At 37.6% G+C, this 20,290-nt stretch overlaps 1 protein-coding gene across 2 annotated transcripts in view; it reads left to right on the top strand.

Annotated features, from left to right (window-relative positions):
- The window catches only part of LOC115620464 (dedicator of cytokinesis protein 1), a 29,324-nt gene that overhangs the window by 2,639 nt on the left and 6,395 nt on the right, over positions 1–20,290 (top strand). Inside the window, exons 2-9 of one of the 2 annotated variants that reach the window (XM_030513695.1) lie at positions 10,611–10,722; positions 14,611–14,767; positions 15,425–15,694; positions 15,767–17,066; positions 17,146–17,431; positions 17,493–17,840; positions 17,910–18,084; positions 19,817–19,930. In XM_030513695.1, coding sequence (XP_030369555.1) covers positions 10,611–10,722; positions 14,611–14,767; positions 15,425–15,694; positions 15,767–17,066; positions 17,146–17,431; positions 17,493–17,840; positions 17,910–18,084; positions 19,817–19,930 — 2,762 coding nt within the window. The remainder of the gene's footprint in view (positions 1–10,610; positions 10,723–14,610; positions 14,768–15,424; positions 15,695–15,766; positions 17,067–17,145; positions 17,432–17,492; positions 17,841–17,909; positions 18,085–19,816; positions 19,931–20,290) is intronic. The other variant, XM_030513696.1, reaches the window with a different exon arrangement.

Below are 20,290 nucleotides of genomic sequence, written 5' to 3' on the forward strand. Positions count from 1 at the left end.
GCATGGCACGCGGGTGGGTGTGGCAGCGACAGTCGGCAGAAAAGTGGCGCAAATATATTTAATCTTTTTGCAGCGAATACCTAATATTTAGATACGAAATTAGATTACAAACGGCATTGATGTTTCAATGACAGTTTTTGTTGTTGTTGCTTCCAAACAAACAAACAAACACCACAATGCGAGTGCTTCTCTTCCAACTTCTGCCTATCAAGATTACCAAAATAAAAAAAAATCCCCTTGGGCAGCGACAAAATGCAGCCATTTTCCAAAAGAGCCCCTTGACGGTTTTTATCAGTTTTTATAGTTACATATTTTTCTTATCGAAATCGCGCATTTTTTGTTCACTTTTTATTTACCTTTTTCTTAGCCTTACCGACTGCGATCTATAACGTTTAAGCAACATACAAACGTTTCGGCAAATAGAAAAAACATAAATAAAATGGGAAGAATGCTCGCCAGCTACGTGCAATGTATTTCGAAATACGATAAAAAGTAATACATGTGTCCCACAAACCACAAGATTTTACAAACTTGTTGTTACAGCGACAAGTACTTACATACATTATACCTATGTCCGAAGGTGTTTAAATAATGTAAACACTGTAAATGGAAAAGGGGAAATCATTACTCGCTATAGGGAAATTGCTTGCTTATATCAGTGTAGTAACGTTTCATTGTTAGCAGGTTCAACAAATACATTAATATAAATAGGTCTAATTCTCTGTTTGTAATAGGGTTTTTTTTTCCTCTTTACCTAAAGGCTAAAGGGTGTACTAGTTTAGTGCGAATGTGTATGACATATAGAAGTAGGCGTGACAGGCCTAAAAATATATATATTCTTGATCAGTATGACAAGACGAGTCGATATAGTCATGTCCAGCGTCCGTCTGTCTGTAGGAGCGCAATAATTTTAGCAAACAAAAGAGCTAGAATAACCAATCTTGGTATTCGGGTTCCCCACAGCCCTAGGCAGATCAAGTTTTGTTTTTTTTTCTGAGCCCACTCGAATCAACCATCCCTCTCTTGTTTGTTAATAAAGATATAGAAAACAACAAATAAATATGAAATATAATTATTTGTGGATCAGACCAGCACTTTTTCGAAGTTTTTCATTACTATTTACTACTGCTATTACTATGTCTAATGTTGCTAAAGAAGTTATAAAAGTTTTCAGGTATCTTTCCTCTTAAAGCGCTGCAGGAGTTAAAATTCAGCCCATACCGCAGCACATAAGAAGCCACACTAGGGGCTGTCTACGCACACACATACACACTTCTCTTCGCATGTGTGCAAGAATTCGTATTCGTGTGTATATTTAATGATTTGTGTAGTTGCTGTCAACTTTTGCCCTGCGGGCTGCCGACGCCGCAGTACTCGACTGTTCATTGGCTCTAGTTTTTTTCCAGCTGTTGCACCTGCAGCTAGCCTCCGATTCCCCCACCCCTCTCCGTACTTGGCAGCCCCTCCCCTTTTGCCAACTGCCCTGCCGCTCGCGCTGTTTACACTTTTCTGTTCAGTTTTTGACTTGGGGCCGCTTTCTTTGCATACACGCATCCGTGTGTTCTTCTTACTTCTAAATTTGTAAGGAAACGCAAACAACAACTACAAAGCAGAGGCAAAACTTAATGAGGCTGTGTGTGCATTGAAAAGTGAATTGGAGTTGTTGGCACAGCTGGGGGTTTTTTCCTCTCATTCAATTAAAATGTTCATGCTCGTTATTTTTTGTGGCGCATGAAATACTTTTTAATTTGCATAATTGGAAAAGCTTTCCATTTTGTTCGGTGAAACCTATACCGAACGAACAAACGACCAAATTTTTAGCCTGATTCTGGCCAAGCATGACAGAAAGAGGAAAAACTAACGGCGAGCGTGTGTCAGCCATAAAATAGCCGAAACGCTTATCAGCTCCACGTATTGGGCCATAAACAAGCCATCTATTTACTCACCCACGATAGCTCCACACATGGCTATGTAGATTTCAGCAACAGCTACAAATCCGAAAATTGCCCAAGAATGCCGGCAAATTATGGCCTCCTGCCACTCTCTAATTTGAAAGATAAATAAACCTTGTATGTAAGCACTACATGTGTACTGTTTATGTACTCACACGTACATACAAATGTATGTATGTTTAAGTGCGTATTGTCCGATTTTGTGAAATGTTCATAAACGCTTGTTTTTATATCGTAAAATCTAACAGCAGACAAGCAGCAAGCCACCCCCACAGTAAAAAGCATTAGCCGACATTTTACAGCTCGTCGCATACACTTTGAAAAATTATATATGTAGTTTTCGTCCCCTGCTAAGAGAAAGGAAACAGGCCTAAAGTGGGGAATGGCAAGGATTGTACCAATTACCAAACTGTCAGATTTAGTGAAGTTATTATTATATTTTTAGTAGCTTCTTTTGGTGGCAAAACTAACTGTTTTAAAAGTTTAAAGACCCGGATTCAGTTAACCCGTTTGCCGCTGTCAGAAATTGTAGTCTAACTAGGTATATTTGTATTCCAATAGAGGCATAAGACAGGCAAAAAAAGGATACAAAAGCTTGTAAAATTTAACATTCATGAACAAAATTCATCTTCAATTAAAACCAATAGAAATTTCATACTTAAATGTAGTTTTCTAATGTGTCAATCAACTTTGGAAGTCACTTTTCAAAGCCTATTAACAAAATAACACAAATTTGTGTTCAAATTATTTGCAAAACTGGCTGTAGCTTAAGTACCTAAGTTTTAGCCTCCAAACCATACGAGGAGGTTATAAGTTTGGAATATAGTTTAACAAATAAAGTAAGTCGAATTTAATGGCGAAATATTAAATCGAACAATGTACAAATTTGACAAAAGAATATAACATAAATATTATAAAACAACTTAACTAAATTTCGAGCTCTTATATCAAAGGTTTAAAGAAGTTTTTTACACATCTTTACTTCCTTCAACAAATTAGTGCAATATATTTTTCACAGTGCAGTTTGTTTGTTCGCTAGCTTAGAATTACTATACATATGCATATCAACAGCAATAAGAACAACAACCACTGTCTGTCAGCCCTTCAGAGAACTTGCGCAAACTACTAAAAGCAATTTTTGCCTTCTCCATCCCCCTCCTCCTCCTCCCGGCCATTGCATTCACCCACTATGAACAGAAATCTCAGCTTTCCAATTTGGAATCAAAAGCTTTTTGTAAATTGAAATTCAATCGTGGCCATTGTTGTCAACAACATCATTTGCTTGAGGGTGGACGTACGACCTCAATGCTGGTAATTTTATGCCCCCACTGGAGGCTGATGTTTTTATTGCACATTGAAGATTGCCAATGTCAAAGATTGCCGTCTGGGGCCCTTGTGCATCGGGTAATCGCTCATGAGATCTTGGGATGACGTTTCTATGCTAAAATTGCTTAATTAAGCATAAATTGGCTTAAGCGTGGCTCCTTTCGTTAGCGCTCCATGAGCCAAATCAATTGGTTGCCAATGTAAAAGTAAATATATCTAGAAAGTTGGCAACCATGACTCTCGGTTCGTTCATCGGTGGGTGGCAGCAGCAGCAGTAGATGCCGTCCGTTGGATCATTGGATGTGTCATGCCGCGCTTTCGAGGCGGGCGAATGCGTCATGCGTGCCTTGGTCGTGGCGCTGAAAACTGGTTTCAGTTAGCGAGCTTCTACATTTTCTTACAATGATGTACAAAGGCTTTACTTGATGTTTGGCTTCAATTTACCACGATGAATTCTCGTTCTGGGTCCATCCAAGTATCAGCAACACGGCAAAGTTTTTTCAGCTATCAAATCTATTAATACATAGATATTGTTTACTTATTCAGTTAATGTAAGTACAAATATGTTTGGATAATATGATTCTTAGATCATCAATTGAGGTGATGTCTGATTTCTGTTACCCGTAGAAGTCGAGTATATATACATTATATCGAATATAATAACATTACTGAGCTTCTCAATCTTCATTTATTCATTTAATTCAAGCTTGAAAGGCTTTTCTATTCCATCCTTAATGACTTTTAAAGGTCCTAGCACAATTTATTTAAATATTAAAAATAATCATGGCATTTTAGGCTTAAAATTCAAATTGAAAAAGAATATTTTTATATATTTACAATTATAATTAAATATGTAAATGTTTTCCATTGATCGGGGATCAATCAGTAAGAGGGTGCACTGGAGTAAAAGAGTTGGAGAAGTATGAGAACTAGCTTTACTAAAGTGGTTATCTGCAACATCAGGATAGGAAAGTCTGTATTATTCTTTCAGTAGACGAAACAAAACTTAAAGTCAACCCATGAAATGTAAGCTTGCTTTGATATTCTTTGGCTCCACCCCTTTTGTACGATTGCGGGTTAGTTTGGTCAAGCTAGAAATATTATAACTGGTGTTTTATTTAAATCTCATCTAGTCTTTGTTTAATTTCCAGTTTGGTTATGCCATTCACTACAAATGCGTTGCTACCTAGAACAGTTCTGATTTATTTTCGGGTTTTCTTCGCTCGCCTGTAAAATAGGTCAAGTTTGTGTTTTTATATCCATATTTCTACTTTTATGATGACAAGTCATCATGGAATTATCAACATTGTTTCTACCCGCTGTGTCTAATTTTTAGGTAATTCTTTTTTCTTTGTACTTGTTTGGGTTTTACGAGCGCGGCGCCATTTGCTGTAACTGTCAACTACTGCCTTATGTTCTCTGGTATCTTATGAATACTTCGTTATGCCATAAAATATTATCTACAAATAAGGTCTGCATTGTGCTTTATTTTATATCTTTTAGCCAGGGCCGTAAAAATGCGCAACACGTTTTGTACTTGTGGTTGAAGAATCTTGGGCATGTTTAATGGCAATTATGCAAAAAAATAGAAGAGGAATTTCAAAAACAGATACAAAGGGGAACAAAAGACTGTTATTTGAGCACACCCATTAAAAGTTATTTAGCCAGCGATTGCTATAGAATTTTAAAAGCATATACATAGTATGTATAGATAATTTACACATATGTACATATGTACAAGTATGTGTATGTAACACAGATAGACATTTTGTGTGTGCTGTTATTAATTGCCAACGAAATGTTTTAACTGTTGAGAACCATTATAATTGACCCTCGAAACTTGCTTATTGTACAACCATGTGCATAAGCGTGTATGTATCTGTATCCATCCACTCATGTGTGTATCTCTCTAATGCTTAGTTTATCTAAGCTATATAGCTAGACTTTAGCTTAGCCTTAGAACAAAAGCCCAAAAAGCAAAGCAAACGAGCTTAGATGCGCCACAAACAGAAGCGAGCAAATAAAACACACACACACACAAACACATACATATGTATGTACGTTTATTTGTCTGAACAAAACTGCCATAGTTTGTACGTATGTATATGTATGTATGTATGTTTGAAGTATTAGTAAGTCTGTATATAAAACGGCGCTATTTAAACCTGAAATTCGAAATGAGCCAGTCAGTCGACTGCGCAGTCGAGATCGCTGCCGCAGCGCTCGTTGGACAGTCACGATTATATGGCCGTCGACGTCGCTTGATGACGAACCAACATTGTAGCTGTTGTTGTTATACCCTGTACCCGTAGGGTAAAAAGGGTATATTAGGTCTGTGCAAAGTATGTAACATACAGAAGGAAGCATCTCCGACCCCATAAAGTATATATATTCTTGATCAGCATGACGAGAGAAATCGATCTAGACATGTCCGTCCGCCTGTCCGTCCGTCTGGATGAACGCGAGGATCTCAGAAACTATAAAAGCTAGAATAACCAAAGTTGGCATCCAGATTGTCCTAGGTCCAAGTAAGGACGAGTTTATTTTATTTTTTGGAATTTTCCCCCCCTTCCCCCGCTACAGAATTTCGTCAATTGCGCCCACATTTCAAATGCTACCTAAACCAAACTTTGCACACATAATTTATATATAATTGTCTACTGTTGTATACAATTTTATTCAATTCGGTCAATTCTAAGAAAACAAAACAAATTCTCGCCAGTACAACCCCCACAAACTGCAGCAACAAGTTCGCTCTTCTTCTTCCTCTTTTTGCTGCTGCTATGGGCGCATATAACTCAGTGACGCAAGTTTACCTGGGTACAGGGTATTACACTGTCGGGCTTGCTCGACTGTAGCGTTCTCTCTTGTTTTTTTTTGTTCATTTCATTTTCCTCATATTTTGTATTCAACTATACATTTTCTTTACAGTTGGATTTTGTTATTGCAAATTGTTGTTGTTATTGTTGTCGTTTTCAGCTGGTTTTATCTTCTTTGTGGGCAACATTGAACAGCCAGACTTTTATGCACTTTGTAGCGCACACGCAGCGCACGTGCTTCGCCTAAAGTCGCTTATTGGGGACCTATTAATTGGGCAGAGGGGCCGGAGGGGGATTTAGTATTCAGCTACCGCAGCTGCATCCGCTGCTGTCAGCAAAAGAAAGACATAATCACCCATCACACTCCTACACCAAAGCATTAGAGGTGCGCAATTTAGTTAATTCGCGGAACTAGTTCTTCTGAGCATTCAATAGAAGATCTTGAGAATTGCTGCTAAAATCAGTCCTTATCTTAAAGTAATTTAAAAAAATGGCTAAAACAGTTCTATTTGTCTATGAGGCTATTTAATTTAATATATTTAATTGTATATACTTATCTACAAGTATATATAATTCAATCAAACAGATCCTTTAAAATTATATTTGGTGCTGAACATCGTCATATGATGAAATGTTAACGTATTCTAATTTCCAAAACAAAAACGAAGTTGTTAAATGTTTAAGCAAGTCTTTTTAGCCACTTGAGTAGAATTTGAAATATTTTCTGAATTGACAATAAACGAAAGTGTATAAATATTTGTATATACAAAGCTTTGAGTCTGTAAATAAACCTCTTTATATACATGCCTAGATACTTAAGAAGAACAAAATAAAAAGAGCAGTATTTTAATTTTTTTATTTAACACGCCTCTGGTTTTAAAACAAAGTACTTAATCATTTTCTTGCAACTTTGTTGTCAAAATGTCTAAAAAGGCTGATGTCAGCAGAATTGCTTGCGGTTAAACGCTAATCTTAAATACTGCCAACTAAGTATAATGGAATCGTATAATTAAGTTAAAGTACTTCTAATTACTAAAACTGGCTCTTAGAGCCACACGTAGCTACAAATTTCTTGCCTCAATTGGTTAATTTGTCAACACATTGCATGGCATTGCAAAAGCTGGCATTGTTGTGGCTGTCGTCGTTGTTGTTGTTGTTGTGTCTAGCTCTCTGCCTGATCTGTCCAGCTACCTGTGGACTACCTGAACTGCATTTGTGTTGTTGACGCGTTTGCTTCCAATTTTTTCCCTTTTGTCATTGTTGACTTTTATACCCTTTTTCTCATGCCATTGAGCCATGACTTTGGCGTCTCTCCCTCACCCGTTTTCTCCACTACATTTATTTATAGCTCGAGCCCATTTCATTAGCCATTGTTTCCGGTAGTCAACCAGTTACACGCCAAACTTTATAATGCACATGAAGAAAGGGTTGGGCAACTTATCTGCCTATCTTGAACTGATAGGCAAGGGAATGAGTTCAATTTAATGAAGTTTTGATTATGCCTGACCACTGCGTATACCTATAAATATGTATATATGTATATAGCATGTGGCTATATACATAAATGCATTTGTGTGTAGGAGTAAGTGTGTTTGTAGCCGCAAGGTGTGGTTTCTGCCTGGAGCACAGGCGCTACTCAAAGTCAACATTAAACCTGTCAGTATCGTCGTCTACTTCGTCGTCGTCGTCATCGTCATCATCGTCATTGTCATCGTCGTTGGGAGCTGCGACATTGGCATGACTCATGTGCTGATTAGCCAGTTAGTTGGCGTTTTGCTAAGACTTTCGCTTAAGTGCGCAAAACATCGAATGGAATTTGCTATAAATAATGTAATGAATAAGTTTTCACTTATTTTCTTGCTGCTCCTGCACTTGCAGTTGCACGTGTGGAGTCGATTGTGCAATATACTACATATGTATATAGTATTTAGTATATAGGCATAGTAAATGGGCTTGAATATTTGAATGATTTCCTCATGCTAATTTTGTTCAACACGGCACCTTAAAAAATATGAATTGCGCGCAAGGGCTTACACTTACATTAGCCAAAGTATGTTGACATACCAGTATGTCTACTGAATGCAATTCAAATTAAATAGTAATTTAGTTCAAATGTTTTGTTCTTTGTTTAAAATGAATTACTTATTGAAATGTTTTTTTTTAAATAAAAGTGTAAATAAATGTGTAATCCGAATGTTCAAATCTGCTATGAAAAGCATATATGTATAATGATTAATATTTTAATTTTTTTGAGATTCATCACAGCATATATAGTTATTAATATTTTAAGTTTTTATAGATTCAGTAAAGCATAAATAAGTTCATTAATATTTTCAGTATTTCATTATTTTAAGATTCAGGAAAGCATTTTTTCACTTTAGAAAGTTGCATTTTGTTTCTTTTTCCTTTAAGCTATATTTTAAGAAAATATAATACATTATAACAAAATATTTTATTTATAATAAAGATAAGTAACCGTAGTCAGTATTTTCCTTTAGCATCATATTAGACGTTCTTCCCCCACTTTTATACAACTGTTGCATGAATCAAGCTTGATTTTGCTTCTGAATAACTTTTATCTCAAAAACGTTTCACAAATTCAAAACTACATAAGAGTCTGGCGAATATTCTATATAGCATACATTATCAGTCATAAAGAGTGTCAATCGAATGTCGTAATATCACGACGATACATATACATTATTAATGATTCTTAAATTTCGTTTTGTGTACGGCAGTTGAGTTGAACAATTTTCTTGCTTTGATTTCCCGTACTATTAAAATCGGTGCATAGATACTCGTAGCTTCACTCTTCAATAGGTTTCTTATCCTATACATTAGATTAAGCCCATTCGGCTTAATATCTCTTTCTTATCTTGAAAGTATGGTTTAATTTTTATCAATGCTGATTAAGTGAAGACTGATGCGACTGCTCTTTTTATTGGTAAGAAACTGGATCCGAAGTAATTGAATATCGTTTCGGGAAGTGCATCCATCAAATGGGAATGTTTTGAATGCAATTTCCTGGTATTTCTACTTTCTTAAGCTATTGGATTAGGCTGCCGTTCCCTTACACGGCTTAGGGACTTTCCGGAAACAGTGTTCAATAGTTGTTTTACGTACTAATTTGTAGGTTTGTTTAATTAATTATGGCATCTAGTGTAGGAGGTACATATGTATATACAAGTATATTATTTACAACTTTTGGACTGGCTGGTGATATGCTCGACTGATTTTTGCAATTGACCCACTGCTTCGTCGCGCTTAACTTTCCACACAATTGACCGCCGGACCAAATTTGTTCACAAGCTTGCAAGCAAACACATAGATACGCGTACATTGTATGTACAAAGAGTGTATGTTTGTTTGTGTGTGTGTGTACATACCTCTTTGCAAATTGTTGTGATGTTTAAGTGAGTGTGTTTATTGTTATTGTTGCCGCCGTCGTCATTTATGCGCTGTGGAGGTCGTTCTCGCTTGTTATGCTTTTCATCAGCCCCATCCACATCGGTCATTGGACCGTAGCTGTTGCGCAGACGCTGCTGCGGCTGCTGACGCAGAAACTGCCACCGACGCCGCCACCGACGCGGACACTGACGCCGCAGCAACGCTAGCACCACCCGGGGCGTGCCACGCGGCTCTTGGTTTGCTTTGTTTTTGTTACTTTTGGATGTATGTACATATGTATGTATGTATGTGCATACGAGTGTGTACATATGTACGAGTATGTGTCTCAAGCGCTTACAAATCGCGCAACGCTGCCTACAGCTGTTGCATGCTTGCACTGGCGTTTGGGCTTCACAAATACATGCATTCGTACTATGTACTACTTGTATATAGTATGTTTCTTTATATCATAACTGTATTATCGGTCTGAGGAAGTGTTTGGCGGCGACGACGACGACAACGCATCTGTGGCAAGCTGTTGATAAATTATATTGTGCATTTAATTTATTCATGGCACTGCCTTGCGCTGCATCTTCGTTATCTGGCTCCTCTGTTCTTCGTCTTGGAGTTATTTTGAGTTATGTAAATGCGTCATTGCGTTGTAGTTCCTTTGACTTGAGTGCTGATAACAGAACATAGTAAAGCGTTTAGTGATGTGGAAGTCGTACACCCGCCCTAGCATCCGGGCCCATTTCCCACCTATATGTACAAATCAGTTCTCATCACCCATTAAGCCACACTCACGTTTTATGGAGCGGAACAAAATATCAGTGCCAAACATCTCATCCGCTTGTCCGACTCCGACCATATCAAATACGTGTTGCTTGCGACGGCACCCCATTTTTTATTTTAGATGTTCCCCCATGGCAGCATTTCGCTAATTGATAACCCCTAGTGGCCTTATGCCACACGAACTTAGCCGGGCTGCACATGATTAGCATTGATTGCTAAATTTGCAGCTCAGCTCAGTTGTAGTTAGTTTGTGTTTGCGGTCGGACAGGTAGCCCAGCCCAACAAATAATGTGTCATGGTTTTTAAAGAGTTCCATTTGTTTTCTATTTTGCAGCCAAAAGCCACTTTGATCAGGAGACGAAACCACATCGCCTCAGTTTGGATGTGGGCGATGCAGTCATAATACTCAAGGAGACCACGCACTGGTACTACGGCTATAAACAAAAGTGAGTAAACCTATTACATTTATATTTATATGCTTTTAAACGATGAAGTGTTTCAGTTCATTTTCTTTCATAATACAAATACAAAATATAATAGTATGTGTTTAATAATTTTAAGAAATATCATGATCTATGCACCTTGCTATGTATAGAGCGGATTCGTATCACTTTAAAAGTTTTCTAAAGAACTGTGATTTATTCTAACTAACTACAAATTTAGTTGATGTGAAACTGTTTAAAAATATAAATAGTTTTCTTTGTATTCATATTCGAGTAAATTCTGATGAAAAAATCAGATTCCTTATGGAGCCCGTTTCCCCATTTGGAGTTAGAAATTTTCAGTTTTCTTATTATTATTAATCCATAAGTGCATTATTTTGTGAGTTACTTCTATATTTTTTTGACAAAATTATTTTTATATAAATGTTGAATGAAATGGCGTTTTAAAGGTGAACAGATGACATTTCTAACTTCATATAATACGATAATGTTATTTGTTTATTACTACTAATTCTAAGTTTTCTAAAGTGAATTTGGGATAAGGGAGCTAGAAATTTAGTTGGCTGAAACATTTAAACATTTTTAATAGGACTACTGAAAATATTACAAGTTCCTTGTACAATCGGATCGATATAGTGTTTGTTTGTTGGTCTGAGTATCTTATTTTGAGTCTTGTAAATTGCATTGTATTGGCTGCACATTAAGTCCTGTTGAACACCGTCCTCATAGTATTTACTGCTTTGTAGGAATTTAGACCGCCAAAATCGTCTTTCCTATCGCTGGCTATTCCGCGCCCTACATTCAGACTACGTTCCGATGGTACAATTATAGAATTGTCGTTCTTTTAACTTGCATCCGATTGTAAAAGAGATTGATGTTGCCTGCATGCTAGTTTTTAATTAGGAGGCAACAACAAAAAGTTACCTAAAACTAAGTCATCTTAATCATAAGTGGTTTTAATTTGGAATTGCGCAGAAATACACACTTTTTTAAAAAGAGACAAGTGGCACTCGTTGTGAAAAATGACCACTATTGTATGCAGCAGGAGGAAAAATATATAAAAGCTAAGCTTCAGATTGATAAATGTTACGGATCATCATTTATTTCTCTGTAAAGCATTAGCGCAGTAAGGGCTTACATACCTTCCGATGGGAGAGCGATGATACGTTTTCTTTTTGGTCGTGTAGTTTTTGCATAACTTGTTAGGTCTTGGGAAAAAGTGGCTTGTGGAAGCTACTGCTACTTTCAACACATTTGTAAAATGCTGCTGCTTTCACTGTAATGAAATTTTCCTATGAATATTCAAATGCTATTCTTTTTCCCCCCTTTTTTGGCCATGTTTATCAATCTTTCGACTGTCTGGCGACTGGCTCCATTTGCTTAAGCAAACAACTTTTCTCGACGGAAATGCGGAAATGCTGTAGAAAGAGCACAAATAGACATAAATCAGGTGGCTCTGCACCCAACTATGCTGCATTTTGGCGCCTGTTGTTTACTTAATATCTTCATTGAAACTGTGCCAAGTTGTTGCCCAAGAAAGAAATGCACAACCCTTTCATCCTCTGGAATAACAACATGTGTGCGGACATTCCAATGGGAAACTCAAAACAAACGAATTACTTTTCATATGCCATTTAAAATATTTATGACATGACCCTTTTCACTTCTGGGTTCTTCTGCGGGTTTTTATCTTGCGCTCGTCTTCTTGTCTTGTCCGCACTTGGACACGCACTCGAGTCGCTGCTTATCGTAATTGGACGAAACCCAAAGATGGTAGCCATAGAACACACAAAAACAAGATTAAATGCCGGACTGTTGGACTGATTTGCTGGCTGGCTCGCTGGTTGGTTTTCTTGCTTTCCGTCACGCTGACCTCTTCCATATTTTTGCTGACCCATAACCCAGACCCAGACAAGAGCAATGCATGCTCATGCCATGCCGCCTCTCAAGAAGCAACCGCAGTGGCAGAAGCCGCAGTAAAGTGCACATGAAGCACAAATACGGGTACATAGACCACTAAAAACAACAAAGCGCCACAAAGCAAAATCTATACGATACAGTATAGTACAAGGTACAGTGACAATTCAATAAAACAAATGTGTTTTTATGTATTGATCGGAAGAAGGTTATGTGACATTGTAAAAGTTCGAAAAATATGGAGCAGAAACTAATCCCAAACAATTAACGGGAAAAGGTGTAATAGCAGGGGAACCTATACATCAGCTTTGGTAACCCTGTCGAATGCATCCCTGATCTCGCATTAATTCGTTAATTAAGCAATTCCCTAGCTAGTTTAATCTTAGTCGAGGGATTGAATAAAGGAGACTTTATTTTATAATGGAACTCTGTATTTCATTATTGACATCATTTGTCCTTCACGGACCTTTACCTTACATAACCGTACTTTTACAAAATTCTTTTCAAAACCCAACAAATCTGACGAATAAATATAATTGCAAAATTTGAAGAAGAATACCAGGCTTACGGAAACGATAGGTCGTTGTGGAATCTTATGGATTTGCCACATTTTTAAGTTATATTAATACATTCTTCATATCCATAAATTAAGGAGACGATATAACCAATTTCCTGTCTCTAGCTCCTATACCTTTGAAATTCAGAGTCGTATGAACAGATCTAGCGGTCATGACCTTTTCAAACTATTATAGGTATATTTGTTTTGAATTTATTAATTTTAAACTTATAATAGCTAATTCCACGAATGGAATTTAGAGACAGAGATAATATAAGCTGTATTAAACACTACTTCTGCATACACTTTTTTATCTATGCTTGGCAGTAGGGTTCACTTAGTGACGCCATTAAAAATGCAATTACTTTTTTATTGGAATATTTATCAAATAAGTATATCTATTTTTATAACTTCCAAGTAAATGAGAATTCGAGAAATAATCCAATAAATAGCCGATTGCGTCGTTCATTCCGTTGGCGTCATTATAAAATCCTATTAGCATCTAATTATCGCACTTCCATTTCCCATTTGTCATAAAGAGTTCTTACTTTAAGCGATAAAAATGGTTGGGGAGGGGAGCGGGGTAGGCCATTTCAAAAGCAATTTTACGCTGATAACCTCTTCGGCCCACAAAAACAATAAAGAAAGAAAGAAAAAATTGTCGGGCTGTTTATTTTGTTTGGTGTGTGTTGTGTTTATAAAGAAATATCAATTTTAATTGTGCATTTTCTCACGATTTCCCAATCGAAACCGAATTCTGTGGATTGTTTATCAAAATCAATTGATGCGGTCAGTTCAGTCAGCTACTATTATTAAATTGAAGGCCATTAATTGGCGCGTACCTGAAGTTCAATGGAACGATTTGTCATTCCCTCTGAAGAAGAGTCAATAGTTAAAGTCAATGCTAAAGACTTTTATCAATGTTGCTGCCGCTTCTCTTAGCAATTGGCAGGAGTCGGCATGGGGGGAGTTAGGAATAGGCTCTTCATTCAATGAATGCTTAGGCAATTAAAAGGGGCCACCCCGCATGTCAAGCCCTGAATTGAACCAAATTAAAGCATTCCATTTCATTTGCGAGTGTCACACTTGGCGCTCACTTCCTCTGCCAACAAGAGCTCCGAGTAACAATGGAAACGGCACCAACAACAGCATTGAGTAATTCATCAGAAATGCCAACGACGATGAATTGTGTCATATATATTGTACATATTATTATGGGTATATACACACATATGTATGTATGTATGTACGTCTATATATGCCTACATATGTATAGCACGCACTGGCAATTTGTTTTGTTGCTTCTTTGGTTGCTGTTGTAGTTGGTACTTGTATTGCCATATGCAGCGCACATTTTGAACAGAAAATTTAATGAACTATACCATTCCCCCACTTTTTTATCTCATTTCGGTTTGCAGAGCAAAGGAAACACGCGGCATTTTTCCCAAAACCTACATACACTTGTGCGAGTATAACATCGTGAATGGCGAATATTACATTAAGCGGACGGATATTGTAGAAGAGATCACAAAAGTACTGCTGGAATGGGGCACTATAGCGAAGCGTTTGTTTCTGGTAAGTAGACCGACCTTGACCGGCACTTTGGGTGTCAGTTTTATTAAAACATCCTTTAAATTTGCAATTCTAATTGTAATTGGAAGCGTTAAGCCGTTGATTGCACTCTTTAGTTTATAGTATAAATAAAAAGTTTAATTTTTCTTGTTTCATTATTATTATTTTTTTTTTCAAAAACATATAACACTCACAACTGTTTTTCAACAAATTTGATGAATCTACGAGTATATGATTAAAATCCAAAACTAAATTTTAGGACTTATAGTATAAGCGAGAAACGTTCCTTCATATATTGGATACGAAATTAATTGAACAAATTTTCATTCTTTTTTTCTCTCGTCATTAAATATTATATATACCGTTCCGTCCGTCCGAATGTATAAAATACCATAACGATCAATATGTATTCAAAAAGATTACAGCCATACGGGATCTCCAAAATTTAAAATAACTGTGCTATTGATATTCAGATTTCAACAGAGAAGAAGAGAAGACATAAGTCTCGTTACAGTCCAATATATTATATGAAACCAATCGTATAGCTACTCAAATTCGCTCAGTTTCCCCCTTGGATTCATATTCCAAATCTAAGACAAGTGTTACACTTTTAAACATAATTTCTTCATCTGTTTCTTACATTTACTTTTTCCCCTGCAGAGAACAGATGAGAACTTTCAAAAGATACGGAGAAAAATGAATGAGCTGCACAATAATCGTGCGCTACTCATTTCTGGCAATTTTCCCGTGGATGAGATGCGTAGATTGAAGTTACAGGCCACAGAACAAATAGATACGGGCAACAAGTTGCTCGGCCTAGACATGGTCGTGCGTGACGAGAGCGGTGATATATTAGACACAAATGCCATTGCCACCACAGAGCTCTACGAACAGCACGTTCAGGCTGTTGGACGGATAGATAAAGCCAATGTAAGTAGAAATGATAAAGGTTGCACTGCGAATTATTATTTTTATTCCTTCCTATTTTCCCTATCTATATAGCGCGTGAGTCACTCACGCGGCACAACGCGTGCCCACAACAAATTCTCGCACAACATTCTGCTGCATGTGAATGCGTTTGTGTGCAAGTTTCAAGATGACTCCGATCTGCTGTTTACACTCTTCGATGGTGAGAAACACAAGCCCATTACGGAGAACTATGTGGTCAAGTGGTCGCACACCGGCATTGCACGAGATATCGATCAGTTTGACAACAACCGCGTGCTATTCACCGATCTCAGTCGTAATGATCTGAGCATCTCCAAAATCTATCTAGTCTGTTATGCTATACGCATTGGCTCGATGGAGATGAAGGATACTAGCGAATCCCGGCGAACAAGCAGAAGCATTGCGAACAATGTCCTCACGGCGGCCAGTCGGAAGCCCTCGCAGCTGTCGGTCAGCTCGAGCAGTTCATCTGGCACCACCGGGGAGTACATTATGCGGCGACCTTTTGGTGTGGCCTTTAAGGATCTAACACCGATACTAAACAAACCGGAGGACTTTCGTGGCAACTTGGATTTACCCTTCATTATGTGCGAAAAGGACACCTTGGATGGCACCCTCCGCAAGCTAATTGCCAACAAGGACATTGGCAAGATCGACTCCAAAATGGCCGTAACCATTGAGGTGCTGCGTGGTGACATCAAACAGATTAAAGAGGACTTCCCACGTCTGGTGCATCCCAATGTGCCAGTGGCGCGTAAAATGGGTTTTCCCGAAGTCATACTGCCGGGCGATGTACGAAACGACTTATATTTGACCATATGTTGTGGCGAATTCGCACGCATTGCGAAGAAGTCGGAGAAGAATGTGGAGGTGACGGTGTGCGTGGCGAATGAACAGGGTCAGCTGGTCTCAGGCGTTATGAGTATAGGAGCTGGACATGCGCCTATCGACGAGTACAAGTCCGTGGTGTACTACCACGACGACAAGCCCAAGTGGCAGGAGATCTTTAAAATTCATGTTTCCATTTGGGACTTCAAGCAATGCCACTTGCGCTTCATGCTCAAACATCGCAGCTCGAATGAACAGAAAGATCGAGCGGAAAAACCCTTCGGTCTGGCTTATGTGCGTCTCATGCAGGCCAATGGCACAACTATACCACAGGGTCAGCATGTCCTGGCCGTGTACAAAGTCGATCACAAGAAGTACGATAAGACGGCGGCCAGCTACATGGACCTGCCAGCTACGACAGCCGAATTGCAGGGCACGAAACCCTCTACTACTGGTCTGTCTCTGCTGCCCAAAGATCAGCTGACCATCGATGTGAACCTCTGCAGCACCAAGCTAACCCAAAGCGGTATGTACAAAAATTATATTTACTCTTTTAACGGCTGTGGAACAAAACAAAACTAACTGATTTTCTTTTTGTATTTTAGAGAGTTTGTTGGGTCTACTTAACTGGTCTGGCCACAAGGATAAACTTGAGCAATCGCTGCAAGCTTTATCCTCTGTGCCTGGCGAGGAGGTCGTGAAATTTCTGCAAGATATACTGGACGCGTTGTTCAACATACTGGTGGAGAACGATGATCCCGAAAAGTATGACCAGTTGGTTTTCATGAGCATTATATACCTGATAGAGACTGTCACCTCCAATTATCAACACTTCCTTACCGTGCTGGATGTGTATATAAATGAGAACTTTTCGGCAACTTTAGCCTATGCGTAAGTCCTTCTAATTAATCTGCTAATACATAGAGATCACATGTTATAATGGTATTTGCAGGAAGCTTATCGACGTTCTGCAGCAAAACATTCGAGATGCTATTAAGCCGCGCGAAAAGTCCGTGGATGGCGGCGATTACGAGGAGAGCGGTGAAGTGGATCGGTTGTTTAAGATCACACGCTGCTTACACTATATAATGAAGTTTATCATCCGCTCGCGTCAGCTCTACGAGATGAATTGTAATCTCGAACCCGACGACTTTGCCACGCGTCTCCACGCGTTGCTAAAATTGTTCATCGATATGATTGGCTGTCCGACAGATCTCTTAAAATCCGAGGGCATGCTGCTGAAAAATTTGCACATAATTGCGACAGATTTGATGCAGGTGTTCGATCCAGTACGTTTGAGGTACGTATCTCCAGAGATCAACTCAATATATAATAAACATTTTAACATATTCTTTGCATTCTTCCACAGCGTTGCCATTATAGAAATATTGGAAAAGTTTCCGCCACGTCGTCTGCTTCAGTCCAAGATGGGATGCATCAGAGACTTTGTGGAAACTAAATTGTTCAGCCTGCCCAAATGTCGCGCCATACTATTGCCTGTATTTTGCAAGCACATTAAAGATCATCTCGAGAGCAAAGAGGAGGTAAGTGCTGGATGCTGCAAACCAATCGCGTGTCTCCAACTAATTTTTCATTTTATTTTAAAATTGCATTTTGTTTATAATATGATGCATTGTTCAATTTGTGCTTGATGCGATCTTCTTATGCATTGACAAGACGCAAAATTAAAACATTCAAACCCACACATACAAGTATATACACATGTTCAAGTCAAGTCAGTCAGTAACAGTAACTAATTGAAATCAATCAGCTTTATGTTAAAACGAATAACAGTACATTTAACAATCAATGTGTACATTCTACTATGTACCTCTATCATTTTTTAACAAACCACAGCGTTCAAACAGATAGCAATTATGAGGGTTTTATACATATATAAACTTTTTTAAAGCATACTTCAAGGTTCATAAATGTGAAAATTTTGAATATTTTAATAATTATTAATATAAAACAGAAGTAATATATTGAATTCGCAACAGTACTGTGTGTTTTTAAAAAAAAAAAAGTTTAAAAGTTAAAGCTGTTTCATGAGGATTCGACGCTAATTTGGGGAGTATCAAGAGCTTTGCTCTGAATCGGTGTTTTTTTTTAATGCAGATAATTAGGCTTTATTTCAAAAATAATTGAAGTAGTTTCAAATTCTATTTGAACAATATTTCTCGAATAAAGAGAGTTGGATCAGCCGAGCTTTAAACTTAGGGAACGGCTTTGGGTGTTCTTCGAACTCCTTGTCAGCTACAAAGTTTGAAACAAAGTTTCTAAAGTTCGCGAATTCGAATAAAACTTGACATGTGACATGTTATTAATTTTGCATCGTTTGCATCTGATATGACTTAAGTTAATATTTTGTAGCTTTTGCAAGCAATTCTTAGTTAGTTTTAAGCATGTTTTCACATTACTTGTGAATGTGATTTGCATTTGTGTTTGAACATTTTTTCTTTGGCATGTGCACAACAAAATTGTATTTTATGTCTTTGTCTTGTGTCCGTGTCTTAATTTAAATTCGATATTTTTCTATATGTTGATTAAGACATTGTCTTAGCCTGTAAGCACTATTTAAAGTAGTCGTAGCAACACATCCCCACAAATGTTTAGCTAAATATTCTGATTTATATGTTAAGTCAGGCATTTCTTAGCAGCAGACTCTCATGTAAATTTGTGTAAGTGTTTATCCATAAACCACCAAAGAATATATTTAGAGATTTGTTTAGCTGCGTGGCACGTATAATTCACCCATCGTCATTAAGCGAAATGTTTATAAAATCCATCTGGCAATCCATTAAAAGCACCAATCATTCACCCATCCACACACACACGTACACCACATAGCATACACCCAACACAACTCACGTACAAATAATAAAAGGGTATAATTAATTAATAATGACCATGCCTCTCTCTACATACAATATACGATCAAACATTTCTTTGTCTTGCCAGTCGCGCAACACTCTATAATATCACGTGAATGTACACCCAATGTTACACTTTCTATTGTTTCGTACTACTTTTGGGCTGTTGATTAGCACTCATACACACTACGATACTTATGTAAATTCGTTTACAATTCTTTAATACTCGTATATCATTGCAACTAAATGTGTTTACTCCATGTTATCTTTATAAATACATATGTACCTCTAAAATAAAGCAGCAATTAAATACCCACATATGCCCACTGTGTCCGGTGTGCGTTATTGTTGTTTTTTTTGTTTTTGTTTTTGTTACAATCACAATTGTGTTATATACAAATAGGGCGACTCGAAAACCGATATCTGGCAGCAAGAAAAGAATCTTTCCAAAGCCGCCAAAGTGCTCGGACAATTAAAATCCCAACTGCATACACGTGAGACCTCTGCCAATAAAAAGGTAACAAAATATCATATCAACCAAGACCAACAAAATCAAACACAAAGATCAGGCTTGTAGTTTATAGCACCATATAGTAAATGCCTATTGCAATATGTCCATATGTTATACAATTTTAAGCTACTTACTCGCCATTCTGCAATTGCCGGTGTTTGTGCACACTTTCTAAGCTCAATGGTTTTCCATATATATATATATATATCTTAGCTTTAACGTCCATCACGTTTCAGTGTTGAAGCAGAACGCAAATGCTTGACACTTTCTATGCTAAGTTAGCGATAAGTTCAGTTGTTGCAGCTTTTTTATTGCAATGTTTGTTTGATAAATTATTTATGTGACCCATAACTACAGCTACATATG

This window comes from Scaptodrosophila lebanonensis, unplaced genomic scaffold (genome assembly GCF_003285725.1).
Source record: "Scaptodrosophila lebanonensis strain 11010-0011.00,11010-0021.00 unplaced genomic scaffold, SlebRS2 tig00000024-arrow-pilon, whole genome shotgun sequence".
Classification (NCBI taxonomy): Eukaryota; Metazoa; Arthropoda; class Insecta; order Diptera; family Drosophilidae; genus Scaptodrosophila; species Scaptodrosophila lebanonensis.